Source organism: Dermochelys coriacea, chromosome 2 (genome assembly GCF_009764565.3).
Source record: "Dermochelys coriacea isolate rDerCor1 chromosome 2, rDerCor1.pri.v4, whole genome shotgun sequence".
NCBI lineage: Eukaryota > Metazoa > Chordata > Testudines > Dermochelyidae > Dermochelys > Dermochelys coriacea.
The window spans coordinates 236,424,558-236,451,773 of record NC_050069.1 but is presented as its reverse complement, the minus strand read 5'-3'; the positions used below and the strand labels follow the sequence as shown (position 1 = coordinate 236,451,773).

Below are 27,216 nucleotides of genomic sequence, written 5' to 3'. Positions count from 1 at the left end.
AAATGGAATTTTCCTAACCACTGGATGATATATAGATACTGATGCATGACTGTTTTTTCATGGTTATGCAATTCTATGTACCCAGATTGATTCTGGGTGTCTGAATTGCCTACTTACTGCATGGTAGTTCCCAATAGCCATACTGAATACTTAGTCTTGTATTCTGACATCAATTATCAGCTAATCAGAACACAGATTTACATAACTGTTTACAGTTGTGTCACAATAGCTAGACGTTGAAGATGCAGTTCTCTTTCTGATTGGCTACTGTAATCCCTGTACTCTAAATGGCTCTCGTGTTCAGACTTACCAAACTGTTTGCCAGCAATGAATATGCTGCTCCAGCGTCTTCCTTTCGGCTGAAGCCAAAAATACCAATACACAAAGGAAATGATGCTGTGAAATTGCTGAAAGGGATTTTTTTTTAAGTTTAAAAGTCCAGTCTTTCATTAATCTCCCTCCTCCTGGGTATGTTTTTCTCCTTTTACTTCAACCCTGAAGCCAGAAAGGCTCTGTTCCCCACAACAGCTGTTGTATATTTGTGTTTTATATGGGAGAATCCCGCCCTCTCTAGTTTGGAAACACAATGTAAAAATGTTATAGTTATTCTGGTGAGATAGGTCTAATATGTGCTAGAAGTGGTTCTCTTACTTCTTAGGTTCCCATACTTGACTTCCAGTAATGTAGGCTTTTCCATAAGGTGCTTCTATAACATTTGGTGCCAAAACACCTGACCTGTAAGTACTGAAACAGAAAGTAGCATTTTGCTGCTTCAAATCATAGCAATATATCTATCTTATACAGATTGCTTGTTTTATATTCCATCCATCTCCAAAGGTTCAAAATTTCCCAGGAACCTATTTGAAATAATTTTTTATGTTGGGTAGCATTGAAGAGGTTGTTGGAGGTTGCATGCTATAACTGGAAGGATCATAAAAACGGGTACTGAAAGATTTAATCCAGATTGCTGTTTTCTGTTCATATGGATGTATTGTGATGTGAAATTAAAACCTGCAAAAATTTCATATATAGTCTTTGTTCTTAGAGTGCTTGCTCATGTCCATTCCATTGTACATGTGTGTGCTCGCCACATGCACTGGTGCTTGAAGTTTTTCCCTTAGTGGTATCCATAGGGGACCTGCTCTGGCACCTGCACTGGTATAAGGGGTCCGCTGGCTCCTCCCTCCCTCAGTTCCTTCTTACTGCCCGTGATGGTGCTGGAACGTGTCCTTGCCTTTGCAAGCTTTCCTATCTCTGCTGTGCCTAGTAATGAATTTGTTGTATATAGTTGTTTTAAAGTTGTATAGTTAGTAGTTCTTTAAATGTTGTTAGAAACAGTTAGTCCCGTATGGGACTTAGCCTTCGGACAGGGCATGCCTCAGTCTCGAGCTTCAAACCTTGTGACTGTTACAAAAAACTTATGCCAGACAGTGATCCGCAGTGAAGTGTTTAGGGAAGAACCCACATGGGTGACAAGTGTCGCATTTGCAAGAGCTTCAGGCCGCAGACCAAGAAGGAGAGGGACATTTGACACCAAGGACTCCTTATGGAGTTGGCCCTCACACTAGCCACGGACCCGACAAGATCGGACTCTGCTCCAAGCACTGCGGCCTCGGTGTGGAGCGTGCCACTGGCACTGATCTCTGACCGACACCAATCCACATCCCCGGTACTGGCTAAAAAGCAAAACCCAAAGGGGACGTTCTCCTACATCCTGTAAATGGAAGAAGAGAGCCAAAGGAGAGCAAAGACCCACGCAGGGCAGCTCTTCCCCTCCAAATGGTGGCTAGGCTCCAACTCCCATTGAGCTGTCGAGTCCACTTCAAGTCCCTGCTGCCACCCTGTGAAGCAGCAGAGGCACTCAGCACTTGGCGCTGTCCGCATCAGAGGCCTTTCAGACTGCTAAGGACATGCTGTCCCTTCTGCTGCTGCCAAGCCGGCCACTGAGGTGCCCTATTCGAGGGGTAAACCTCCCCGGCACCCTTCCGGTAGTCTCCATCATTGTGGCACCGCTTCCTGCCACCAGTGGGTGCTCCACCAGCACTTGCCTGACCAATGCCACCAGCCCCCGAACGTAGGTCTGCTTACCTTCCAGACTTCCCAGCATCTGTCCCCCGACTCTAGACAGCATTCCTTGAGATCACGGTGACAATCACTGGCGGTCTGGCGCAGACCTGCAGAGGCATGGCACCAGTTCCCAAAGCATCCAAGGCATTTTCCCAGTCCACAGCACTGTTCCAGAGGGTCGAGACGCTGGTCCCTGGAGCCCCGTCTCCAGATCGGCATTACAGATCACTACAGGCACATTGTTGGTCTCCAAGACTGATCTTCTCGCTCCCATTCCCGTCCTGGTCTACGAAGCGACACTGCTCTCTAAACATGAGGCATCGATCACCGGGGTAACGTCGCCAATCTGCCAATCACTGCCGCCAGTCACTAGAGTCACAGCACCGAGAGCCATCACCCCAATCAAGGTCCCCAAAAGAGGTCTGTGGACAGAGCCGACAGGATTGGTGTAGACAGGCAGCCTCAGTACCGTCCTGGTCCCCCAGACAAGTCTCTCCCTCCTCAGGCTAGGACAGCGAGAAGGAGAACCTGCCCACAGGTTGCCCACCGGAGGTGTTGGCATTCCCCTCTAGTGGCCCAGAGGGGACCTTGATCCCCCTGGCAACTATGGAACCCCTGGGGGTTTCCCCACCCATCACAGGGGCATTGGTCAGTCTCAGGGGCATCTGAAAGATGGTCAGCGACAGTCTCCCGCCCACCTGCTGGCTCGGACGTGGAGTCAGAGCAGACTCTCCAGGGACAGCCAGATTCGGCTGAGGCTCCCCTAGCAGAAGCGATAGAGTTGCCAGACCCACCTGTACCTGCCTCATCATCATCTTCGCCAGGTGAGGCGATAGTGGGGCCCTCTCATATGGTCTGCAAGGATAATGCAAGGCCCCACCAGGAGCTTTTGAAGAGGGTGGCATCAAACATGGGGCTGGAAACCAAGGCACTGGCGGAGCCCACGAACTCCCTGTTCGATGTGCTAAGTGCAGCAGCCCCCTCCAAGATGGCATTGCCAGTACACGAGGGAGTGGTGAAAATTTACTAAGGCCCTATGGCAGACACCCTCCTTTCTGCCTCCTATCTCCAAGTGGGCGGAAAGAAAATACTTCATCCCTGCCAAGGGGTTTGAGTATCTTTATAGCCACCCTCTCACTGGTTGTGTTGGCAGCCAATGAGCATGATAGACAGGGCCAACTGGGATAGAGACCTAAGAATAAGGACACAAAGAGGCTTAATCTCTTTGGTAGAAAGATTTATTCTACGTACAGCCTCTAGCTGAGAGTGGCCAACCATCAAGCCTTACTTGGCCGTTTTGACTTTAATATCTGGCAGTCCGTGGCCAACTTTGTGGCCTAAATGCCAGAGGCCCAGTAAGGAATGCTCAATGGCTATCCTCAATGAGGGCAGAACTGTGGCCAGGGCAGCCCTCCAAGCAGCCTTGGATGCGGCAGGTTCTGCGGCCTGGATCATGGTTTCAGCCATCTCTGAGGTGTGTGTCCTGGTTGCAGTCATCGGGCCTGTTGGTGGAGGTTCAGCAATCCATCCAGGACCTCCCATTCAATGGCCTGGCACTGTTTTCAGAACAGACAGACCGTATTGGGACATTGTAAGCCACTTGTCAAGCTCTGGGCCTGTTGATAAACAAACAAAAATTGAAGTTGATCCTGGTCCAATGGATAAAGTTTATTGGAGTGGTACTCTACCCGATCCAGAGCATTCCTGCCAGAGGCCAGGTTCAGAGCAATGTCAGATCTGATTGCCAGCATCACTGCCCACCCGCTCACCACTGCCCAGGTCTGTCTCAGATTATTGGGGCACATGGCAGCATGCACGTACGTTGTCTGACATGCGAGACTCAGACTACACCCACTCCAGATGTGGCTGGCATCGGTCTACTCCCTGGCCAGACATCACCTAGACAAGGTCGTCATGATCCCGCCACAGGTACTTACCTCCCTGCAGTGGTGATCTGACCTGATTCTGGTGTTGGAAGGTGTGCTGTTCTCAAGACTGCGACCCACAGTCTCCCTGATTTCAGATGCAGCTGACCTCGGTTTGGGAGTGGATCTCAGTACACTGCAAACTCAAGGGTTATGGTCTCAAGAGGAGCTCACGCTTCATATAAAGGTCAGGGAGCTCAGAGCCATCTGTCTGACTTGCAGAGTCTTCCTTCCCCAACTGTCTCTGGTAGGATGGTGCGGTGTTGACAGACAACCCGGCCTCCATGTTGTGTGTCAACAGACATGGGGAGCTCGTTCATCGACTCTGTGCCAGGAGGGCCTCTGTCTGTGGGACTTCTGTATTCAGCATGCAATCACCCTGGAAGCCTCGCACCTCCCTGGTGTCCAGAACACTGGCGGATCACCTCAGCAGGTCCTTCTTCTCTCGCCACAAGTGATCCCTTCACTCAGAGGTCGTCAGAATGCTCTTCCAGAAGTGGGGAGCTCCCCAAGTGGACCTCTTTGCCACCAGACAGAACAGAAAGTGTCATCCAATACCTCAGCTGAGGCTCACTTTCGTTGCCTTTCTCCTGTCGTGGTCAGAAGACCTGATGTATACATTCCCACCATTTCTGCTCATCAGCAAAGTCCTCTCAAAAATCAAGAGGGACGAGGCACAGGTCATTGATTGCCCCAGCATGGCCTTGCCAGCATTGGTTTGGCATGCTCATGGACCTGCCCATAACAATCCTGTGGCCATTTCCCAGCCACCCAGACCTACTCTCGCAGGATCACGATTGGCTCCTACACCCAAAACTTGCCCCTCTCCACCTCATAGCTTGGATGCTGCATGGCTGAATCAAGAGGAACAAACCTGCTCTAGTCAGGTACAGCAGGTTTTCTTGGAGAGCAGAAAGCCCTCCACTACCAGAGCAACTTACCTGGCAGAGCAAAAGCATTTCTTCTGCTGGGCATCAGAGTGCAATATCCCCCCGACCCAGTCATCTCTGCAGTCCATTCTGGATTACCTGCTTCACTTAAAGCACCAGGGCCTCGCCTTCTCTTTTGATCAAGGTGCACCTGGCAGCCATATTGGCCTTCCATTCTCGCATCCAGGGTAGATCGGTATTCTCGCATGAGATGTGGATCAGATTCCTGAAAGGCCTTAAAGACTTTTTTTTTTTTTTTTTTTTTTTTTCCCCCCCTCTGATCCGAAACTTGGTTCCCCAAAGGGACCTCAACCTGGTCCTCTCCAGGCTCACAGGTCCACCCTTTGAGCCTATGGCTTCTTGTTCCCTTCCCACTTGTTGTGGAAGGTTGCATTCCTCATTGCTATTACCTTGGCAAGATGTGTCTCCGAGATTAAAGCCCTCACTTCAGAGCCCCCGTACATGGTATTCTACGAAGACAAGGTCCAGCTGCAGCCCATCCGGCCTTCCTGACAAAGATGGTATTGGACTTCCATGTCAACCAGGGTATCTTCTTCCCAGCGTTTTGTCCAATGCCGCACACGACCAATGAGGAGAGGTGGCTGCGCACTCTAGATGTCAGGCGTGCCATTGCTTTCTACCTGGAGCGCACCAAGCCCTTCCACAGATTGACCCAGCTTTTTATCGCAATAGCTGACAGGACAAAGGGTCTTCCGGTGTCCTCTCAGAGGATTTCAAATTTGATCACCACCTGCATCTGTACTTGTTATGAGTTGGCGCAGGCTGTGCCTCCACCAACAGTGTAGTCTCACTTGACTAGGGTGCAGGCATCTTTGGCTGCCTTCCTGGAGCATGTCCCTAACTAGGACATCTGCAGGGCCACGACATGGTCTTCAGTACACACGTTCATGATGCACTACGCCATCACTCAGCATGCCAGAGAAGATGCTGGCTTCGGCAGAGCTATATTGCAATCAACATGTCGAACTCCTACATGCCCCTGGTGGTACTGCTTGTGAGCCATCTATAATGGAATGGACGAGCAAGCACTCAAAGAAGAAGAGAAGATTACCTTTCATAACTGTTGTTGTTCGAGATATGTTGCTCATGTCCATTCTATGATCTGCCCTCCTTCTGTTCTGTCGGAGTTCCAGCAAGAAGGAACAGGGGGGTTGGGGAGGGGGGAGCCGGCAGTACGCCATATGCACACCACTCCAGAGGCACCAGAGCCAGTCCCCTATGGATCCCACTGATGTAAAAACTTCCAGCACCAATGCTTGTAGCAAGCACATACACCTACAATGGAACGGACATGAGCAACACATCTCAAAGAACAACAGTTACGAAAGGTAGCTGTCTTTTTCAGTAATCAAGTCCTTAGTAGTGTGCAGATAGGACTCCAAAATAGCTTCTGTGTTTTCATTTAATTTTCAGATGAGCAGTTTGTTTGTTTGTTTTTTTTTCCAGAAAACTTGTATAGTGTATCACAAGGCTTTCTCAGCTTTTGCAACCAGAAGAGTGATTAAATTCCACTTACAATTCTAGTTCATTTCAGAAATTTTCAATGTCTTTGCCTTTATATAGCTGTTTCAACCAGTTCACTGGATATTTTTTTTTAAGGGCTAATCTAATTTGCTCTAGGCCAAATAGTTTGTTTCTGATTATTTTTTTTCATATGAAGAACTTATAGAAAAATACATATCTTTTTTTTCCATTTTGTATTTAGTATTAAAAAAAAAAAATCCTTAGGGGACACTTTTTTTTTTTTTTTACTTTGTTCTTTAAGAAAAAATCACTCAACTTTTTTATTTAAAAATGTAAGGGGTGCAATCCTCTCCCCACTGTCTCCCTGTTTCTCTGGCTAAAGGGGCTGGAGCAGCATAAAGGGGATCTTAAAAGCCCCCTATCCAGCTGGGGAGAATTTTCCCAGCATAGGAACTGCAAAGACAGCTGTAACACTGTCTTCAGAGGGCCCTCTCTTGCATGTCCTGATGTAGGGATGAGGCTGGGGGTCTGACCCATAAGGTAGTCTAGGAAGGCAGCTGTGATTTAGATAGGCACTTAGTCTGAATTATGCCAGCCTAAGGTCAGGAGGGTGCAAAAGTGGGTTGAAGCTAACATGGTTCCTCCACTTGCACTGCAAGAAATACCTCTCTTTGAGGTGCACCACAGAATCTCACACAAGGCATATAATGGATATAAGGTCACATGGAATATATCCATATTGTTGATGGTGAAGAACTGCAGATAAGGGATGTGTTGCACTAATTTATAACATAAAATGTCTCTAGTAAACTCCAGCTGAGGATATCGGATGAGTATCCTGCAATCTTTATACCCAGTACTTTTGAAAAACAGAACACCTATACAGGTGTTTAATCATGGACTTAGAAACTGAACTGGAGGCACCAATTTTTAAAATAAAGCATGGTCATGTGGTTTTAACAAGTAACTTTATTTCCTTTAAAAAAAATTTCTTCATTTTAAAAGATGATGATAAAAAAGAAAAATGTTCAAAAATTGCATTTTGTCATTTTTTCATAGCTGTACAGTTTTCTGATGTTACTAATTAGGTCACGTTAAGAAAATACTGGTTCTGCAGCTGTTTCTTAAAGTTAGATCAACACACTCCCTAAAATTATGCAGTATTAGCTGAGTGCCTGTACTGACTTGACAAAAACTCTATCAATTATTTTTATTTAATTGGGAAGAGTGTACTTCCTCAGCAGGCCTAGAATTACTTTTCTGTGTTTTTTTTTTTTTTTTACTTTAATCTGTCTTACTCATTTATGACATCTGTGTACTTTTTCATCAAAAATTAAATTTCTGTCCTGATTTATGTGATTCAGTCCTTTTCTACTGATATTAGAGAGTTTTGACTAGAGGTGCTTGGAAAACTTCAATCTGAATGATTTTCTGATGAAAAATGCAGTTTCCACAAAAATCAAAATTTACCATGGTATAATCAAAATGAAATATTTTGTTTCAGGTCACTTTGCCCTGAATCAGAATATTCATTTTATTGAATTGACCTGACACATTTCATTTGAATCCGTTAAAAGAAGATTAAATTGCATTTCCCTATATGTGAGATTAAGACGCGTCTAGACAGGGATGTCTGCAAAATCAATATATCCTTTAATTTTTTCAAAATAAATTAAGTGCATTGGTTCTTAAATAGGCTAGCACTCATCATGAGTAACACCTGTAGGTGCGTTCTATCTATATCCATAGTGATTCTGCTAATAAGAAAATGCACTAGAGGTGTTTATCAAGTGGTGATGATTTCTTGGTTTTTTCCCTTTCTTATTGTAAGAGGTGCGTGTGGCACATTAAGGGCAAAGATACTGTTCCACACCAGTCAGAATGAGAGAGAGTGAACAGGGGAACATCACTTCTCTGGAAAAAAAAAATTAAATACCCTTAGTATTTGTATATATTGGTGAGAGCAGAAATATAAATAATCTCTCATGCAGATAGAGACAAGTTGAGAAAGAAAGCTTCTATTAAGGAGAAGATTGTCAGGCCAAAAGAGACAAGCTTATAGAATGATTCTGCCATACTAGTGCTAAAACTTGACATAAAAATAATGGTAATTGGAATTAGAGGAGCCAAAGAATCCAAAACTATTTATTTTTTTCTGTTCTAACACTTACTTTTAAATTGTATTTAATGATGTATTATCTATCTTCTTTCAGAATGATCAGTCTACACAAGATATGCAGATAATAGGAGGAGATGATCTTTCAAAGCTGACTGGAAAGGTTTGTTAATTTTAAATTTTGAATAGAAAATTAAGTAGTACATCAACTAAGAAGCTGTTGGGGGGGGGGGGAGGGGAAGGGGTCTGATTCTATATGGAAGAAGAACACAATCTGTATTAGCTGTACATTTGGAAATGTAACACTTTTATAGTTTAACCAATTCATTTAAATGAATGTGGTTTTATTTCATTTTTTTGTAAACAAGGAACAAAGTTCTGTCCTGTTATGTCTCTGTAACTCCATTACGTGTAATGGGATTGTAGGGGTATAACTGGGGCAGAATGTAGCCCATATTGAAGATTCTAATATTTTGTTGAATTGTAAAAAAATTTAATTGTGGGATTTGTAAGTTGCTTAACTGAATCAGATAGGATATTTTCTTTCCAGTATTTGGCAATCTGAAGAGCATTCTGTATGACTGAGTTTCCTTTTCCACTATGGCTGAACATACTGATGATGAAAGAGAAATAGAGATCTGATTCATTGAAAAGACTGTTTTGATCCAAGCATAGCTATATAAAGCAGTACTTAAAGAGGAAGGAAGAATGATTTCATTACGCAGATGGTCTATGTGGAAAATAGGCAGAAAAGTAAGCTTAACTGTGAATTAACACAATATAATACCCATTTTGTTATTTACACTAAAAAGGCAGTTATTCTTGTATTAATTGGCCTTGTATAACATCAGTTTCCTCTGCAAAACAGATTAAAATGTGGCATTAATACGATCATTCATTTTGTTGTTGTACTATCTCATACTAAGAAAAGGGAGTAGAAAACCGTTAAAATAATACATTAATATTAAGTAGATTTTGGTGCAACTAGAACTTGAATGACAAAGTACTATATTCTAAGATATTTTAATAGCAGATATGTCCTCAGTTGGCACTCACAATTCCAATTCCCCAGATCAAGCCCTTAGTGTTAGTCATGTTCGTGCCAAACATTATTTTATTTAGCACTTTCTAGTTAATCCAGCATTGGAGATGCAGTTTTTCTGAGTGATGGTTTTGTGTGTGCGTGTGTGTCTCTCCCCCTCTCCCACCCTCCCAGTTATAGGTGAGGCTGGTAGGTTGCCTGACCCTTCCCATTTTAAGACCCTATTTTCAATTACTTTGTACAAATTTTAACCATTCAAGCTGAAATTGTTCATGCTGAGAGAAACTTGGAGTGTGGAGGTGAAATTAAAACTCAGTGAGCCCAAAGTGGCAGAAAATGATCGGCTGTGCCAGGGGATTGGAATTGGGATGAGAGGCCTGAGGAGTGGAGACTGGGACTGGGGAGGCAATGAGAATGGGACTAGGACAAGGAACCAAGAATGGAGAAGAGACAAGACTGGGACAAGGATGAGGCAGAAGCGGTCATGTTTTGGAGAAATGAGCAGACGAATTTGTGTCTACTAGAGCACGCTTGCTTCCAGAGGGCCACACCCCCACTTGATTCCCGGCCAATGGGAGTGCGGAGCTGGTGCTCGGGGCAGCACATGGAGCCCCATGGCCCCCCACCTAGGAGCCCAGACCTGCTGCTGGCCGCTTCCGGGGCTCAGCGCAGTGTCGGAACAGGTAGGGACTAGCCTGCCTTAGCCGGGCAGTACCGCCGACGGGACTTTTAACGGCCCGGTCACCAGTGCTGACCAGAGCCACTGCAACCCACTGCCTTACTTTCCATGACCCAGTAGTGGGTTGAGATCCACCATTTGAAAACCACTGGCTTAGCCAATACTCTTACAGGTTGTTTCCATTAGGTGTAGAAATTGATAATAAAATTACGTATATTTTTATACAGTGTTGTTTACAGAGAATATATACTAAATTCTATTTCCCTTTTGAAAGCAGTAAGAAATCTAACAATAGTTTCTCTGCTCACAGTTAGAAGCCTCTTACTAGCCAGCACTCTGCCAAAATAATTCCCTCTTCGCTCTTTCAGAGCAATATTATCAAGTGCTTTTCTTGCCTCCTTAGCTCTTCTGCTGCCTTCTCTGTCGGCTTCTGCTGGCAGACACACCGATGCAATAAAATCAATTCCCCCCCATTCACATTGTCAGACTCCCAGGAAACCCCTTAATCTACATGGTCCAGCCACCCAAGCTTGTATGCAATTTAGTCCTTAGGCAATGGTTTTCCATTGTTTCAGCTATCGCTAAAGAAATGGGCATTTAAATATTCGCTCATTTAGCTTAAATGCAAGATGACCATGTCCAACAGCCTCATGCCAACCCCCAGCATAACAATAATGCATATGTGAAAGGGGGCAGAATTAAAGTTGCTAGCATTAAGGTTACTTGTGCATTTCCTAACTCTTGGGTGCTTGACTTTTCAACCTAAAAACTGTTAAAAGAACATTGTTAATGTGTATTATGTATATATGATGTATCAATTTAGATATATAAATATAGCATCTTTGATATTTCTTAAAGAGCAAGCTTTCATAATCCATATTTCTGTCACCTCATTTACAAGACACTTATAAACCTGAGTGACCTCAGGTGACATGATTATATAAAGGTTGACATTTCTGAGGACAAATGTTATGTGCTTTTTTTTTTTTTAAGATTAAAGCAATTTTTTTTTTTTATGTTTAGGAGACTGGAAGCTTTCAACGACCAATTTCTCACTAGTACATAGTGTTCAGAATATTTATCTTTGGCTATATTATGAACAGCCTACTATAGCTTTTGAGCACAATACTCCCAGTTGAATCTCTCCCATCTAATTGCACTACCTGCTGCTATACCCCTTCGTGCGTAGATGGCAAGCTCTGCTGCCTGTCACACAGTTGGGGAGGGCAATAGCCTGTGAATGCTGTGCCTGCAATTGGGGCTGTCTGTTGTTCAGGCCATAAAATAATAGGGAGGCTGTTTGTGCCCCAACCTGTTGCACAGCTGCACAAGGGCCCTAATTCAGCTTTAACGTTTATTTTTTATAAATGCTTATTTTAATTAGCATATATTATGATTCATTTTGCATTACTTCTTGTATACAATCCTATATAACTGAGTTTCTTTTGTTTTGTTTCAGAGTGTGTTAATTGTGCAGGTAAGGTGTCAAGTCATATAATATACATAGATAATAAAGTCCTAAAATACTGTCAGTGATAATGTTCACCCTTCATGATGTGGGAGGGCAATAAAGAAAGAAAGCATTTTATTTGGGTACTGACCCCTCCACCATCTCAGATAGGCTTACTGAAGACACCATATTTGTGCTGCTCTCATGGGTTAGTGCAGGATCCAGTCTCATGTGCCTAGGAAACTTCCTGGCTGCACCACCTGTTTTTTTTTTTTTTTTTTTTTTATTGATGGCATCACACATGGCTGCTTTCTTCTGCTAGTGGTTCAGTAGTTTGGGGGACAGTAGAGGCTGTCCTAAGCTCCCTGATTGCATGACTTTGGGATGGAACTGGTAAAATGATATAGTCCTGGATATCCCTCACAGCTTCAGTGCTGTGTATGTCTTTGTTCACAGACTGGTTCAGACTGTCTTTCTTTGAAGTGCCCATGACTGATTATCAGCACTGTTCATTCTGGAGTGTTCCATCATGCTAGAACTTCAAAAGAAATTGGCTAGTCTGAAGCCATGATCTTGAGAGAGAGAGAGAGAGAGAGAGAGAGAGAGGTGGTGGAAAGAAGATATTAGCTGGAAGGAAATGCAAAAGCTCTGTCTGTATCTGTAGTTATCTTTAAATGTAGCATATACATTACAGGGAGGAAAGCCACATAGGCCATATTTGTGAACACATCCGTATGCGATTAGCATACCAGCTAAGTCTGCCCATGAGGGGAAGAGTTGTGAGGGTAAGCAGCATGGAAGGTGACATGAGGGAAGTTAATAGTGGGCAGGATTTTGAATTTGTCAGTGTGGAAGAAAAAATCAAAGTAAAGAGATCCATTGATTGTATGAATGATAAAGTAGGACCCTTGATATTGTGTAGCACTTGTTTCTTCAACAGTGATTTAACAGTCCCCCCCATACTAGGGAACCCCACATGGCCAGGCGTGGCATTGCAGCTATCTCACTGTGCTAACATCCCCAGCCAACAGTCATCCAGTGCTGTGGTGGTTTGTTTCTTAGTAACCCATCCAGTCAGCCCTTCAGCCAGGTATCAGTCTTTGATCCTCCCCATCTGGGTTCTCAGTTGTCCAAAACTAAAAATCCAAAAATCTCTTAACACAACAGAGACTTCCGCTTTCCTCTGGGGCAGAAAATTCTGTCAGGGTCTCTCCCAAGCCTTCCTGCCTGGAGCACTTTTCCCTGCTGACTCTGAGCTGCTTCCTGCCTTTATAGGAACCTCCCTCCAGCTCTTTCCCCATCTGGGCTTTATCGCTACTTAACCATGGGTCCTTTTTACACAAGAATTACCTGATTCCTCTCAGGTGAGGCCCATTCTGTAATCAGGTTGGTTTAGCCCCACACTCTCCCAAAGGATTAAAAAAAAATCTGCGGCAAATTATATTAAAATGGGTAGATATTGTATATAATGATTTTGGAGTGGCTTTTGACTCAGTCTCACATGACAGTCTCATAAGCAAACTAGGGGAATATGGTCTAGATTAATTTACATAAGGAGAGTAGATAACTGGTTGAAAAACCATACTCAAAGAGCAATTATCACTGGTTCGTTGTCAAACTGGGAGGATGTATTAAGTGGGATCCAACAGGAGTCTGCCCTTGGTCTGGTAGTATTGAATATTAACATTAATGACTTGGATAATGGAGTGAAGAGTATGCATATAAAATTTGTGTATGACACCAAGCTGGGAGGAGTTGCAAGCACTTTGGGGGATGGGATTAGAATTTAAAACAACTTTGACAAATTATTGAATTTCATCATGTTAATTTCAGACCAATTCTCCAAAGTATAAAGCATTTAACTTAGGAATGAAAAATAAAATACATAGATACAAAATGGGGAATAACTGGTTATCTGGTAGACCTGCAGAAAAGGATCTGGGCGTTATAATGGATCACAAATTGCCTATGAACCAACAATGTGATGTGGTTGTGAAAAGGGGTTCTTATTCTAGGATGTCTTATCAAGTGTGCCATATGTAAAACATGGAAGGTAGCTGTCCCGCTGTACTTGACACTGGTGATGCCTCAGCTGGAGTACTATGTCCAATTCTGGGCACCACAGATTAAAAAAAGATGTGAACAAATTGGAGAGAGTCCAGAGGAGAACAATAAAAAAAAAAAAAGATAAAAGGTTTAGAAAAGCTGAGCTATGAGGAAAGGTTTAAAAAAAAAGGCGTATTTAGTCTTATGAAAAAAGACTAATGAGGAACCTGAAATAGTCTTCAAATATATTAAGGATTGTTATAAAGAGGATGGTGATTCATTGTTATCCATATCCACAGAAGGTAGGACAAGGCATAAAGGGCTTAATCTCTAGCAAGGGAGTTTTAGGTTAGATATTAGGAAAAACTTTCTAACTATAAAGGTAGTAAAACTCTGGAATAGGCTTCCAAGGGAGGCTGTGGAATCTCCATCATTGGAAGTTTTTAAGAACGGATTAGACCAACAACTTTCAGAAGATATTTTTGGTCCTGCCTTAGAGCTGGACTAGATAACCTCTTGAGGTCCCTTCGAACCCTACATTTCTATGATTACATGACAAAATGCTTCTTAGGGCTAAATTCTGTCATTGGATGCACAAGTGATGAGATACTATGATCATGGGCTTGATATAAGAAATCTGATGGTTATGTGTATGCAGTGCCCACTGAAGTCAACAGAATCCCCACTAATGCATCCAAGGGAAGAATTTAGCCCTTTACAGTAGAAAGCAGGCAATCCTCGAACCAGTTTGTATTTCTCTTGAATTGTATCCCAGTGGGGAGGGTGCCTCATTCAAAGAATTGAACCGCTTCTCCAACTTTTTCCGGATATTACTCCCGGTACATTAGGGGAAGAAAACAAAACCATAATTTCCCCAGAAATAAAAATATGAAACAGTTCTAATTTTACTCAAGTTTCCTGTTCCATGATTATTTTTTCCTTTAATATATTTTTCATGTTTTGCAAAGGATATTATTGGAACTGGGAGGACTATGAAGGCTCTGCTTAATAACATAGAAAAATACAAGCCAAAGATGATTAAGGTGGCAAGGTGAGTAAAATATTCACAAAAGTCATCTTTAACTATTAAAAGAAAATAAATGGTTACTCTAATGGTGGCACAACATGATTTCCTGTGGAGGATCAAGTCTGATTTAATCTTGTTGCACTACACTATCTTTCTGGGAGCACTACAGAGACAGCTGTCTGAGTCACTAAGATGGGGTGGAGAAAAGGAGAAGAAATCCTTTTGTACTGTTTTGCAGTTAACCCATTAACTATTTAAAGAGTGGTGGCACTGATGGATTTTATAGGGAAGCATGCCTATCTCTTCTCTGCTAGGAGGACGTTGCTTCTCCTCTCTAGAATATCAGAAATGGAGTGGGAATCCTTACCGTTCTGAGATATTTGGATAAAATGAATATATTTTTTTAAATGTAAGTTCTCCAGACAAATCCAACTTTTTATATTAAATCTTTTTTTTTTTTAATGATAGTTTGTTGGTGAAAAGAACATCCCAATCTGGTGGGTACAGACCTGACTGTAAGTGCTCTTGTGAGAATTTTCTTTACATCATGATCCAATAATATAACATAACTCTAACAGTAGCATTGTGTACTATTCTACCACCCCTGTGCAGGGTTTTATCTTCTGCAGTAAGTAATCTCCTGGCCAGTGAGACTAGGGACTGCATAGTCATGATAGAGACTGCTGCAGTTTGGAAGGTCTGACCTCATTAGTATACCCTGGCTACTAACACCCTAAACAGTTTTTTTTCAGTCTGGTATTCCCTGCTGAAAACTTTACAAGAAAATCATTAATTTACCTATGACAAGCAAGTGCTTTCGCTTCTATCTTTGGTAACAGTGTGGGTTAGCAAGTCCTTTTCTTCCCACTCCTCATTATGTCCTTAAAAGAGCCACCAGTTTCCTTCTAAAGAGAAAGTTATGTCTCTGCAGCATCGTTATTTGCAAGCTGTTGAGTTTGATGACAATAACGAAACAATTTTGTTAAAACAAGTATCCTTATTTAAAGCTTAGTTTGTTTATTTGATAGACAGTGATAATTATAAGTAACCTATCAAAAAGCACACGATTTCCTTTTTTTCTTTCTCTGATCATTTGTCTGCCGTTTGCTGCTCTGCTGTCAGTCAGCATGCACTTCTTTGAAGTGCTGATCCCCCGATCGACCTTATTATTCATAGTGTGGTAAGACGATAGGGGAGAAACCAAGCTACTACCATGATAGTAGGCTCCTTAGAGTAAAGGACACAATGAATGATAGGAATGTGAGCTAAAATTTGAGGGGCTGGATCTGCATGGAGAAGACCCACCAGCACTTGCTAATGAGGAGGAGAATAGGTGTCTGTTTATTCAGAAAAGGAGAAGAAAGGGGGTCTGCCTGCACTAGGTAGATGATGAAATGAAGAAGAGATTTTTGGAAGGAGGGTAGGTGAGTGTCTTGAGGAAGTGTGATGCTGTCCATGGGAGGATATTTGTTTGGAATTTGGGGGAGAGAGAGGCTATTGTGGGATGAAATATGCTTGGAGGTCTGACATGGACTGCACTAGGGAGAATGCATATCTGCTGTGACCTGTGTTTCTAGCATAGTTTCCTGGTCTACGACCAAGTCATTCCAATCTGAGGCACTTTCTATACATCATTTTGGTTTCTTGACTCTCTTTTGATGTATGGAATTTGGGCTGTGATATTAAGTATGTATTTCATGGGACTCACTATGGTTAAATATGTAAGTAAAATATAATCTTCAATAAGACACTTCCCTAAGGAACAACTTAAACATGTATTTTAACATATTGTTAAAAAAAGGTATGTACATATGACAAACTTCAAGTAAAAAGTAACAAGAAGCAGATATGATTTGTTCTCTTATTAATTTGTACTGCTGGAGTACAAACCCCAAGAGTACAAAATATTTGGGGTCACTGTCTCCTTAAATCATCCCTAGTGCTTGTGTCAGCTCTTCCAGTTAGCTATATTTGCTCTTCCAGAGGTAGTGTTATCCACAGACATTAACAGGTGCAAACCCTCTTTATGTGTATGTAACATTTGTATGCCCACCTATTTGTGTGTCTTGAAGATTCTGGCCTTATTTTTTAAATTGTGAGCAATATGGAGAAGGGTCTAGATCTTCCTATATGGGGCTGATCCCGTACTAAATGCCACACTTACAAAGACTTACACTTGCGCTTAGCTTTCAGCATGTGAATAGTCTCATTCATGTAATGTGTCTATTCACATACTTAAACTTAGGCATGTGCTTTACTCGTTGCAGGACGGGGGTCTTAGTTTATACAGCACCTGGCACATTTTGATGCTATTGTAATATAATATTAGTTGCTGTTCCCAAAAGAGAATACATAGACTCCTATATAGGGCTATAAATTATTACCTGTGAATTATTCACTAAAAAGAATTTTTCTTTTCCTCTGTAATGAAGTATAGATTGGCTTTACACATTCATGCTTAAGAAGCTGCAACCCAATTTGGGCTAACTTTTCTGCCTTGATTCTGGCTCTTTCCACACCTGGAACCACAGAGGGATATCTTAGGGCAAGATAATAGGGGTACAAAATTGCAGTGTATTATGCCAGTGATCTGACAACTGCCCCTGTGTATCATCTCCTCCCACCTGTTGGCACAGATCATTCATGCTCCAGACTCAAATAATCTGTGGCATGGGGCCACAACTGACCAGAATTAAATCTCACATTAGTGATAATGATATGTACCTCTCTAAGGGCCAAAAGTTAACATAGCCAGAATTTGGCTCTGTATGTATACATTTTCTTATTCAGAGAACTAGTACATTAAGTAGCTTTGTTTGTTTGTTTAATGGATATTTACTTTTTATTTTTTCCCCATACAGATTATGGATTTGAAATTCCAAATTTATTTGTGGTAGGTTATGCCTTAGACTACAATGAGCACTTCAGAGATCTAAATGTAAGTGTTTTCAGCTATAAACAAAATTTTTTTTCAGTTTGTTGGAGCCTTGAAGAGCCTGTCATTTTCCTCTCCCTTGAGGCTTTGTTATGGCCATGGTCCTTCCAGCAGAAGAGAACTAAATAACTCCCTTCAGAACCTCAGACACCATTCCTAGAGGAGTCATTGTTAAGCATTGTGAGCAATTCTTTCCTACCCCTTTTCTTGAGATCTCTTCCCCCAATCTCCCAAGAGCTGAATGGGTCACTTCTGCTACACTACCATCTTCTGTGAGCCTGAAGAGTGAGGTCTTGACTATACTAGGATTTTTCAGATCTGTAATTCCCAATAAGTGAAGCTCAAACAGTGGAAGCTGTAATGTAGATACGGTTCAGATAGCTTAGGTGTTTTACTACTGTGTCTTCTATCCCTGTTCTCAGTGAATCAGTGATAAGAGGCCTGAGACTTGTCTAGCACTTCTACTGGTACTAATTTTGGGAATTAGCCCAAAAATTCCTAGTGTAAACACAGCCTGAGAAATTCGGATCATGACTCAAATCTAGGTCTCTAAAGTGCAGAGTATTACTCACTAGACCATTTAGATGGTCAAATTAAATATATTTCTAATTAAAGCCGATTCAATAATGTAATTAATTATACTGTTGCAATCTGTGTTGTGTTGTTTCAGCATGTGTTATCAATGACAACGGCAAAGGAAAATACAAAGTCTGAAGTAGTAGCATCCTAGCCTGAAGATCTGTAAATTCAGTGAACTAGAAATTGGACTACAATCCTTGAAACTTCTCTCTGAAAACTAATTTAGTAGACTTCTATGTTTCTTTCATCTCAGTATAAAAAGTGGTTTCCTCTAAGGATATTGACTTTGGTATTCAAAAGTGAGTGCTCTTCTCTAAATATGAAGCATTGGGCTTTTAAATTACAACATACTGTGTCTTGTGACTAAACTATCTTCCTATAAACTTGTGAATACACCTTTTCTACATTTAGTTGGTCACACTAAATCATTTGTTGTTTTTACAGTTTGTATACCTTGGAATGTCGTATACAGTTGCTCAGCCATGCTGCAAAAATATATTTTATTCAAATAAAATCCAACACTAATGTGCAGTTTTAATTCATACACTGTTAGGTTTCAAATGAATTTGTGTGTTTTTGTGTATTTCTGACAGACCACTATTATCTGCTCCATTAGAATATTTTGAACTACAGTTTACACTGAATCTTAATGATGTTATGAAATAAACCTTTAGAGGACATTCTCTTGATTTGAACTTTCAAGATGCAATGATAATCGTGTGTCATATGTATGGATGTACTCAACTGTGTTTTAATATACTGAATTCTTAATTGAAAGAAAACAATGGTGGTGAGGTTTCAGTTTCTAAACTGCGTCCTTTTATTTGTATGGGACATAAGTCACAGAATTAACAATGTTTTCAAGGGCATATTTCCATAATTAAAAATAATAAAGTACAAAAGTTTAATGTTTGCCTGGCAGTTATTCCAATATAAGTTTGGTTTTCATAAAATTTTTACAAAGTTAAGACATTTCTATAGTAAATTGTCCTATTTAGAAATGCAGAAATCACTGTTTAGAGGAGTCCTATAAAAACAGTAAATATTTATAACAACAACGCATTATCATAAAAAAACAAGTCAGCATCATAAATATTGCAGACTCTAGAGACTTTGTTTTCCTTAAACAGCATTTTTGAAAGAAGTTTAATTTACCTGTTGTTACTTTGAAAAATGTAATTATGTGCTGCATTCAACTGTTCTCAATAACTTCCTGAAGGAAGCAAATGCCAAGTAAATAACTATAATAACAACTGCTTTGTTTTGAACTGTATGAGGTATATTGTTACTAGGCTCTAGTTTCCTTTAAGCTAATAAAGAAACGGTAAGAACACTTATTACATTACACAATTGTTTATGATTTTTTTTACTGCTTCAGTATTTTTGTACACCCATTAACATCCCTTTAAAAATTTGTATTTGAACTAGTAATCTAAATACCCTATGTACATAACCTGTGGCATAAACTTTTCTTAACTGGATAAAATCCAGTATGTTAATGATACAAAATAGTATAATCATAGGAATTATTGGGGGGTGGAAGGAAAATGTTTTAGCACTTCCCCTCCCTGCGTCAACAACTTGTTTATGTTCATATGGATTCTTGTTGAAAAAGGGTTTCCTGCATTTAATATCTTTGTTCAGTTTGCAAAAGAAAACAAACTATACCCAGCTATTCCAAGGGAGAAAGTGTTGCCTCTCATTTTATTCTATACATTTACTAGTATTGGGATATTTGATAGCTAAGCATGGTTAGGCTCAGTTCTAGAGTTACCATAACACATTTTACATAATATTTATCTTAATTAAAAACACACTAAAACAGGATTTGCTAAATACTAAGTGCAAGTATTTAAAATGGAAATAATCCAGATTGTTGAAAATCGTTTTTGTATAAAAAGTCATTGATTGCAAGATCAAAGTTAGTAACACCTAGGAATTGTCACTGTAACAGAAGAGATTGATTCACTGGAATTTGAGAGATGCATGTTGGTTTTGTGGAGAATATATTCTGGTAAACTTGCGGAATGAACAAGTGCAGTTCACTTTTCTTGCTCTTATTTCTTGTTCTAACAATGAATTTGAAAAGAATGCAAACAAAGTTACCAGAAAAGAAGTGTGCTCTTTCCTTTAACAAGACTACATTCTGTCTAAGCATTGTTTTTAGAGTTGGGAGACTATCACAGAATTTACTTGCTGGTCAGAGGTTGTGTGTTTATATTAACTATATTTTATATCTTCTCATTATAGAAATCCTGCACAATTGCTGCATTTAAAATTGTTATAAATCACTAGGTAAATTTCAGTAGAGCATGTAATCACTGAGCTAAAAGGTATTGTCCCTCTTAATTTCATACTTGAATTTTATTCCAATGAACATGTCCAGACATGTCCCTTGCCACTCCACACCTAACCAATGCATTGTTCTTTCTGTCTGCATAAAGCAATTTCATATGAAGAATTCATTTCCAATTACTTTCTTTAATAATCTGATTCCACAATACTGCCTGTGGACGTACACCACCGACTGAACTGTTCAGTAAAGTATATTTCTTTGATTAATGCTGATTTCAGTTTCTGCACAGAAGGATTGCGTTAAATGTGCACAGACTTTTAAAAGAGCATTATTCTATTTCTATAGATATCTTAGTTTAATAATAATGTTTGTTCCATGTCTCACAATGTGCTTTAATTAAAGAGCCAATAAACATTTTTTCAACTGTGGTTGCACCCTATGACTCATAAGCTCCTTGTATTTTTTTTTTTTTTTAAATCAGTTCAACAACATCTGGTAAGTTTTATATAAGAAGAGAGGATGTTCTTTACAATCGGTTATTTTTCTGGACAATATGTTTCAGTATTTGGCAGACACCCATTTTTGTCTGAATTTTTCTTCTTGTACATACCAACATTGGCACCCTTTCCCCTGCTGCCCCCCCAACATATAAACATACTGCAGATTAGCATATGCAGTAATTATGTTTTAAGTTGCATAAACTTTATCAATGGTCAGTTTTTAGACTTCATTCAATTCATTCATGCTCAACAGTTGGTCCAGTCCCAGAAAATCTGAAAGTAATTTTCTGATAAAGTAACAGTAGGAAAAACCCATATCCTGTGACTAGCTTTAGAACTACATTTTTTTTTAATTTGTGATTTCACAGTATAAAATGCAAAAATATTCCAAATATTTAGCAATTTCTGCTTAAGGGAGGATATTTAAATAATGTGTCTGTATCTAAAGTTTCGATACAACTTGCTGCTACATCCCTTTCTGATGCACAATTGTGCAAAGTCAGTATAAAATGTCTATTTTTTTTTTTCCACTGCTTGCTAGTAGCTTTATCAAGATTATTTAAACTTCCATTCTCGGAGAATTTTAACATGAAATTCTTAAAGTAATTTGAAAATTCAGACATTTGCCAGGTAGTTTCTGATCTCTCTGAGCCAAGTTAGTTTTATTTATGCACAATATAAGGCTTAACTAGGGATTTATTCATGATATGGGCCATTGTTCTACAACTGGAATTACATTAATTTAACTCAAGATACTGCACTTGTAATTTGTGCTATCATTTCTTTGACTAAGGAGGATAAAGTTAAGCCAAGTCACTTACTCTGCATCTGTTTGCCTTTTCATTTTCTCCAGATAAGATACTATGGGAGTGAAAAACTGTATTGTAATCAAATTTGGCAGGCATGAAGATTCTAATTCACTCCAGATATCTAGAGGACTTAATTCAGTTTTAGTTAAAAAAGGAGAGAATAGTGAAATCAAAAATATAGTAGGGCTGTTGTCCAGCAGACTTTAATTTGTCATTTTTTATGACAAAGTAGTTGGCTAATTAGATTTTTTACTGTTGTAGTGCCACCCTCTTAGTCACTTTGTTTAAGGTTCTGCCAGTGTTTCTGTTATCAACCTTTTGTTGTCAGTGGTTTGTTACTTGGTGCTAATAACCCAGTCTGGACTGGGTGTTGTCATACAAATTCTTAATCCTGAAGCAACTTTTTAATTATTACTATTTTAAAACAAAATTTAAAAATTGTACTGGCAGTTCTGTTCATAAAAGTTTTGCAAATACTGTATAGAAATATGAAGTTTATTGGATCAAGAACTTTTTTTTTAAACAGTTGAATAATGTGATACGATATTGAAATTGGCAAGCAACTTTTGGGACCTAGTAGCTCTTTCAGTGGAACCGTCCTATTCTCTTTGCAGCATTTGATTTAAAGGGTGTCATAGTTATATCAGGGAAAAGTTTTCAAATGGGAAAAGTGGGAAAACCTGCAGTTGGTTTGGCTAAATGATGTGAAAAACTGACTGGTTCCTGAGAGTTCCAGATGAAACTTGTCAGCCGGGGCCAAGGGTGTATAAAGAAAATAATGCATCCGATGAAGTGAGCTATAGCTCACAAAAGCTTATGCTCAAATAAATTTGTTAGTCTCTAAGGTGCCACAAGTACTCCTTTTCTTTTTTTTTTTTTTTTTTTTTTTAAAGAAAATAAAAGTACCTTTTGAAATGAGTCACAAGAAAATGCTACATTAATGGGCAGTGACCATTTACACCCACAGGAAAAGTTGGGAATTTTTAACTCTTGCATGCCCAAAGCCATTGTGTCATGGGGAGAGGTGATTGTAGTGCAGAGACAGGTAATTGAGAAAGGCAGAGGAGAGTACTGCAGTGTTGAGGGCCCATATAAGTATTTTGAAAGAAAGATGGGCATGAATGAAGAACGTGAAAAGGGTAAGAAATCAGTACTATATCTCCTCAGTTACTGCATTCTGGTCTGCTCATGTTTGCAGCAGAGTAAAAATGTCTGAAATCCCAGTCTTGGGAGTGCCTGTACAGAAAGCTTTATGGACTGGGAAGTTAAGTGATTTTCAGCCTTCTGTAAAAACACAAAGATGGCTGAGCAGTAGTATAGTACAGCACAGAAATGGAAAGGACCCAGGAAAGTGGGTGACTAGGATTTCAAATCTTTTTGCTGAAACAAGAGTAGCAGGGGTCTTGCAGTGCTCTTGGATAAGAACATAATACACCAGGACAGAAAATACATAGTTTATGGTCTTTCTATAGACTAGGGAGAGATGCTAGTTTCTATGTTATAAGTAATATTTTTTTTCTGGAAGGTTTGAAATAATACAGACAAGTTGTATCAGGGATATGAGAATTTAAAAAAATGAGGTGCAATTTGTGTTTAGAAGGTTTCTTTCCTTGTTTTTAGGGGAAGGAGGCTTGTCATCTCAAAAGTGGTTTGGTCTAGAAACTACAAATTTGTTGTATTCACTTATACTTGGAAGACTATAATGCTTTTGACTAGGTTTGGACAGTTCAATGTCAGACTGCAGTAAATTATTAACAGCAGGAAATCCACATACAGCCTTCTTGAGAATTACATAGCTTTGGTATGCCTTGGAACACTTGCAAGCTACTGACTTTAAAAGTGGGGATTGAGCCAGGATTTCAAGTGATTGTGTGCATGTGCAATGATGTTTAGCAAAGTCAAATTAATATTAGAACTGTGCTAATAAGAACTAGTCTAAACAAAATATAATTTTGAAAAGCTTTGGTGCAGGATGTCCTGTTTTTTTTTTTTGTTTTTTTTTTTTTTGGTGCTAAAATAGAGAAACAAGATGTAACAATTCGGAATAGAAGAGATTACTATACTAGCTATTTCACACCCATGAAAAATGAACCTATGAAGAAATCCCTACTTTGGGAATATACTTAAGAGTTGTCTCTAGAAGCAAAATTATCCAACCTCTTAATCTTGGCCTAAGAAGAAAGATTAGATAGCACCTCATAAAGTTCTACTTAAGAACCTTTCTTTCCTCAGTACAGAAAAAGACCTAAGCCTGAAAGGTCTAGATTCCAGTGGTAAAAGGGGAGAATACCCTTTCCATTTTCTAAGGTCCAGAAATCTAAGTATTTTGAAATGGGGGGGAAACTTTTTTTTTCTATTCTTTCCATTAATAAATAGAAAAAGATTCCCCAAGGAATGGAACTTTCCAATTCTTTATATACAAAACTTCAGATGAATGCGAGGTCTGGGACTAGCTGCATCAAAGCATGCTAGGAAAGGCATCTCCTACTCTTTTCCTTATTAGTGGGATTAGATAATTTTATGTATACAATGTCTCCTACTCAGACAGAAGGTACTTCAGTCAGTGAATGAGTGAGGCTCTGGTCACTGATCCCTCTCAGGCCTATGACTGAAGTATTTGTAAGCCATTGGTTCTTGATTAATGGGCCTGAACATGTGAGAATTAAGCTCCTTCTTTGAGTAGTGTCCCCTACGGGTACTTCGCTCTGTGTGCTAGTGCCCTTTGTGCCTTTGATAAGAGATTTCTCATAGTAGTGTCTGTTTGGCTCGGGCATGTGTGCTTGTCAGTCTTGTGGACCATGCTGCTGCTGTTATATAGCTCTGCATGGGCGAACAGCCTCAGTTCCACCTCAGTCTGCAACAGGGCTCTGGCAGTTGTCCCCATTAAGATTTCCTCAACTTTGTCCTCCTTTTTTTCTTATTCTAGTAGTTACTTTTAGTAGCTCTTAGCATTTGTCTAATTGGTAGTAAGCAGTAGTAGTTTTAGCTTCCTATTTTTAAAAGTTTTTAAAAAAAAATTTTCTTGTATTATAATTAGATACTACTTGGTAGGTCTTGTTCACTGGACGGTTATGCCCATTCTCCAGGCTTCAAATGTTGTCTGTCCGTGCCGGGAGGCAACTGCAGTAAGTGATGGGCACTTCTGCTGTATCAATTTGCCTCAAGGATCACATGTTGCCCAGCAGTGTAACTTCTGTCTGGCATTGAAATTAAGAGTCATAAAAAACAGATAAATCTTCATCTCCTCCTAGATCTCTCTATGCCCAGCTTCTGACCCAGGCTAAGGGACACCCCCTGTATGCTGGTCTCCAAGCAAATCTGCTACCTCCATGATATTTGAGCCCCATCCCTCTAAGGCATCTGAAAGAAAGACACAAGACTCCTCTCATAAGTCCTCAAAGGACCATGTCCCTGGCTCACAAGGTAGGGAATCTACCTCAAAGAAGCTGAGGTCATCCATGTCTTCAGCTACTCCAGCACCATCTGCTCTTCAGTGAGATACCCAAGAGGCTACTGGTTCCTCAGGTACGTAGGCCACTGTTGGACCTAAAGATGGCAATGCCCTGGTCCCAGAGAGATCGTCAATACTGTTAGCAGACCAAGGCGGCAAGAACTCTTCCTCTCCTTTCTCCGTTCCAAAGAAGCCTGCTTGGGCTCCAAACGCACTTGCCTCGAAGCACCCGAGACCCATGGTACCATCACCTCGGTGCAGACCATGGACTCAGTACTGATCATACACTCAGTACTGCAGCAGTCCTGTTTTCCCTGGGACCTGGCTGTATCTGAGACACCTGATTCTCTGCTGCTTGGCTCCAACAAGCTGACAGTACTAACAGTTTCACTTCAGATCTCTCCAAGTGCTCCACCATTCCAGAGGTGAGATTGAGGAAGAGGATTCTGATGAAGACCTTGCCTCAGTGTTTCAAATATCAATTCAGGGACCTCCCCCCTCACTCATATAGTGGCCCCTTTCCAGAAGTCTCTAATGAGACTATAACTACTAGTGGCCCAAGATTGCAAACAACATCTCGGTATATGAGCACCCATAGGTGCCTCCTCCTATGCCTTATGCACCCTCTCCTTGGCCATATTGGGACCTTTGGGCAGCCTATCATCAACAGTTCTCCAGGGTGTCAAGCACCTCACGTTGCAGAGAGAGGCAACCTGCATCATCTGCTCCCTCCAGGAGACCTGTCCTTCAAGAGGAATCCTTCAAGAAGCAGGAAGCTTGAGCCGATGAAAAGGTCTCTCCTATGGCCAACATCTCCTCTTCATTTCCAAATGAAGCTGCCATGCTGCCTCCTCTGTCCTTGGTGGATGATTTTAAGCAGTTCCAGGATCTGGTCAAGAGAATTGCTCAGTCTTTGCAGATCCCTCTCAAGGATGATAAAGAACCTCATCATAAGCTGCTTGTTCCCCTCCATTCACCCTCCTCTGCCCGCATAGTTTTGTCTGTCAATTAAGCCCTTCTGGACCCAGTGAAGATCGTCTGATACAGTCTAGTTACTATTCCACCTAAGCGCAAGAGAGCGGATAAGAAATATTACGTCCCAGCAATGGACTTTGAATTTTTATTTTCTCTTTCCCCTCCTAACTCCTTGGTAGTTAGTGAATGTGGAAAACAGCAGAACATCTCTACAAGACTCTCCCAATGCCACTGATAGTGCTGCCCATTCAATCACTACAGCGGTAGTTATGAGAAGGGCTTCCTGGCTTCAACTCTCCAGATTTCTGAAAGAGGTCCAGAATATGGTGAAGGACGTTCCTTTTGATGGGTCCGAGTTATTTGAGGACAACACGGATGAATCTCTGTGAACATTAAAGGACTCCAGTGCTACCTTATGTTCTCTTATTATTTATACACCCACCTACAAAAGAGAGCTCAGCAAGACCTAGACAATTCAGAGATCCCATCCTGCTCAATTCCTTACCTCTTGGCGGCCATATGAACCACATCAAAAGAGAGACATTCCCAAGAAAGAAATGGTTCACTTGTCAGCCTCCCATCTGCATCCTTCAACCTCCAAGCAGCAATTTTGAAGAAACCCTGATAAATTGGAGAAAGGGGTTGGTTTGTCTTGGAAAAATGTGGCTGCTCCAGAGAGTAGTGATTGGAGCTGGAGTCTATAGCTAGGAATAGGAGCCGAGGCCAGATGCCAAAACAAAGGGTCAGAGCTGAAGTCAGAGGCTAGATGCCAAAGCTAAAGGTCAAAGCTGAATCGGAGCTGAGTTACCTGAAGCAAGAAAAGGCAGGGGCAGGACTGGAACGAGATGTGAGCAGTGGTAAATGCTTTTGAGTAGCTGCCACATAGCTGCTGCTGGGCTTAGAGC

The 27,216-nt window shown here is 40.8% G+C and overlaps 1 protein-coding gene across 1 annotated transcript in view; it reads left to right on the top strand.

The window, feature by feature from the left end:
* PRTFDC1 (phosphoribosyl transferase domain containing 1) overlaps positions 1 to 19,188 on the top strand; it is a 63,960-nt gene extending 44,772 nt beyond the window's left edge. The window contains exons 4-9 of the mRNA XM_043507135.1: positions 8,620 to 8,685; positions 11,703 to 11,720; positions 14,708 to 14,790; positions 15,235 to 15,281; positions 17,628 to 17,704; positions 18,372 to 19,188. Coding sequence (XP_043363070.1) covers positions 8,620 to 8,685; positions 11,703 to 11,720; positions 14,708 to 14,790; positions 15,235 to 15,281; positions 17,628 to 17,704; positions 18,372 to 18,431 — 351 coding nt within the window. The 3' untranslated portion in view covers positions 18,432 to 19,188. The remainder of the gene's footprint in view (positions 1 to 8,619; positions 8,686 to 11,702; positions 11,721 to 14,707; positions 14,791 to 15,234; positions 15,282 to 17,627; positions 17,705 to 18,371) is intronic.
* The last annotated feature ends 8,028 nt before the right edge of the window (positions 19,189 to 27,216 follow it).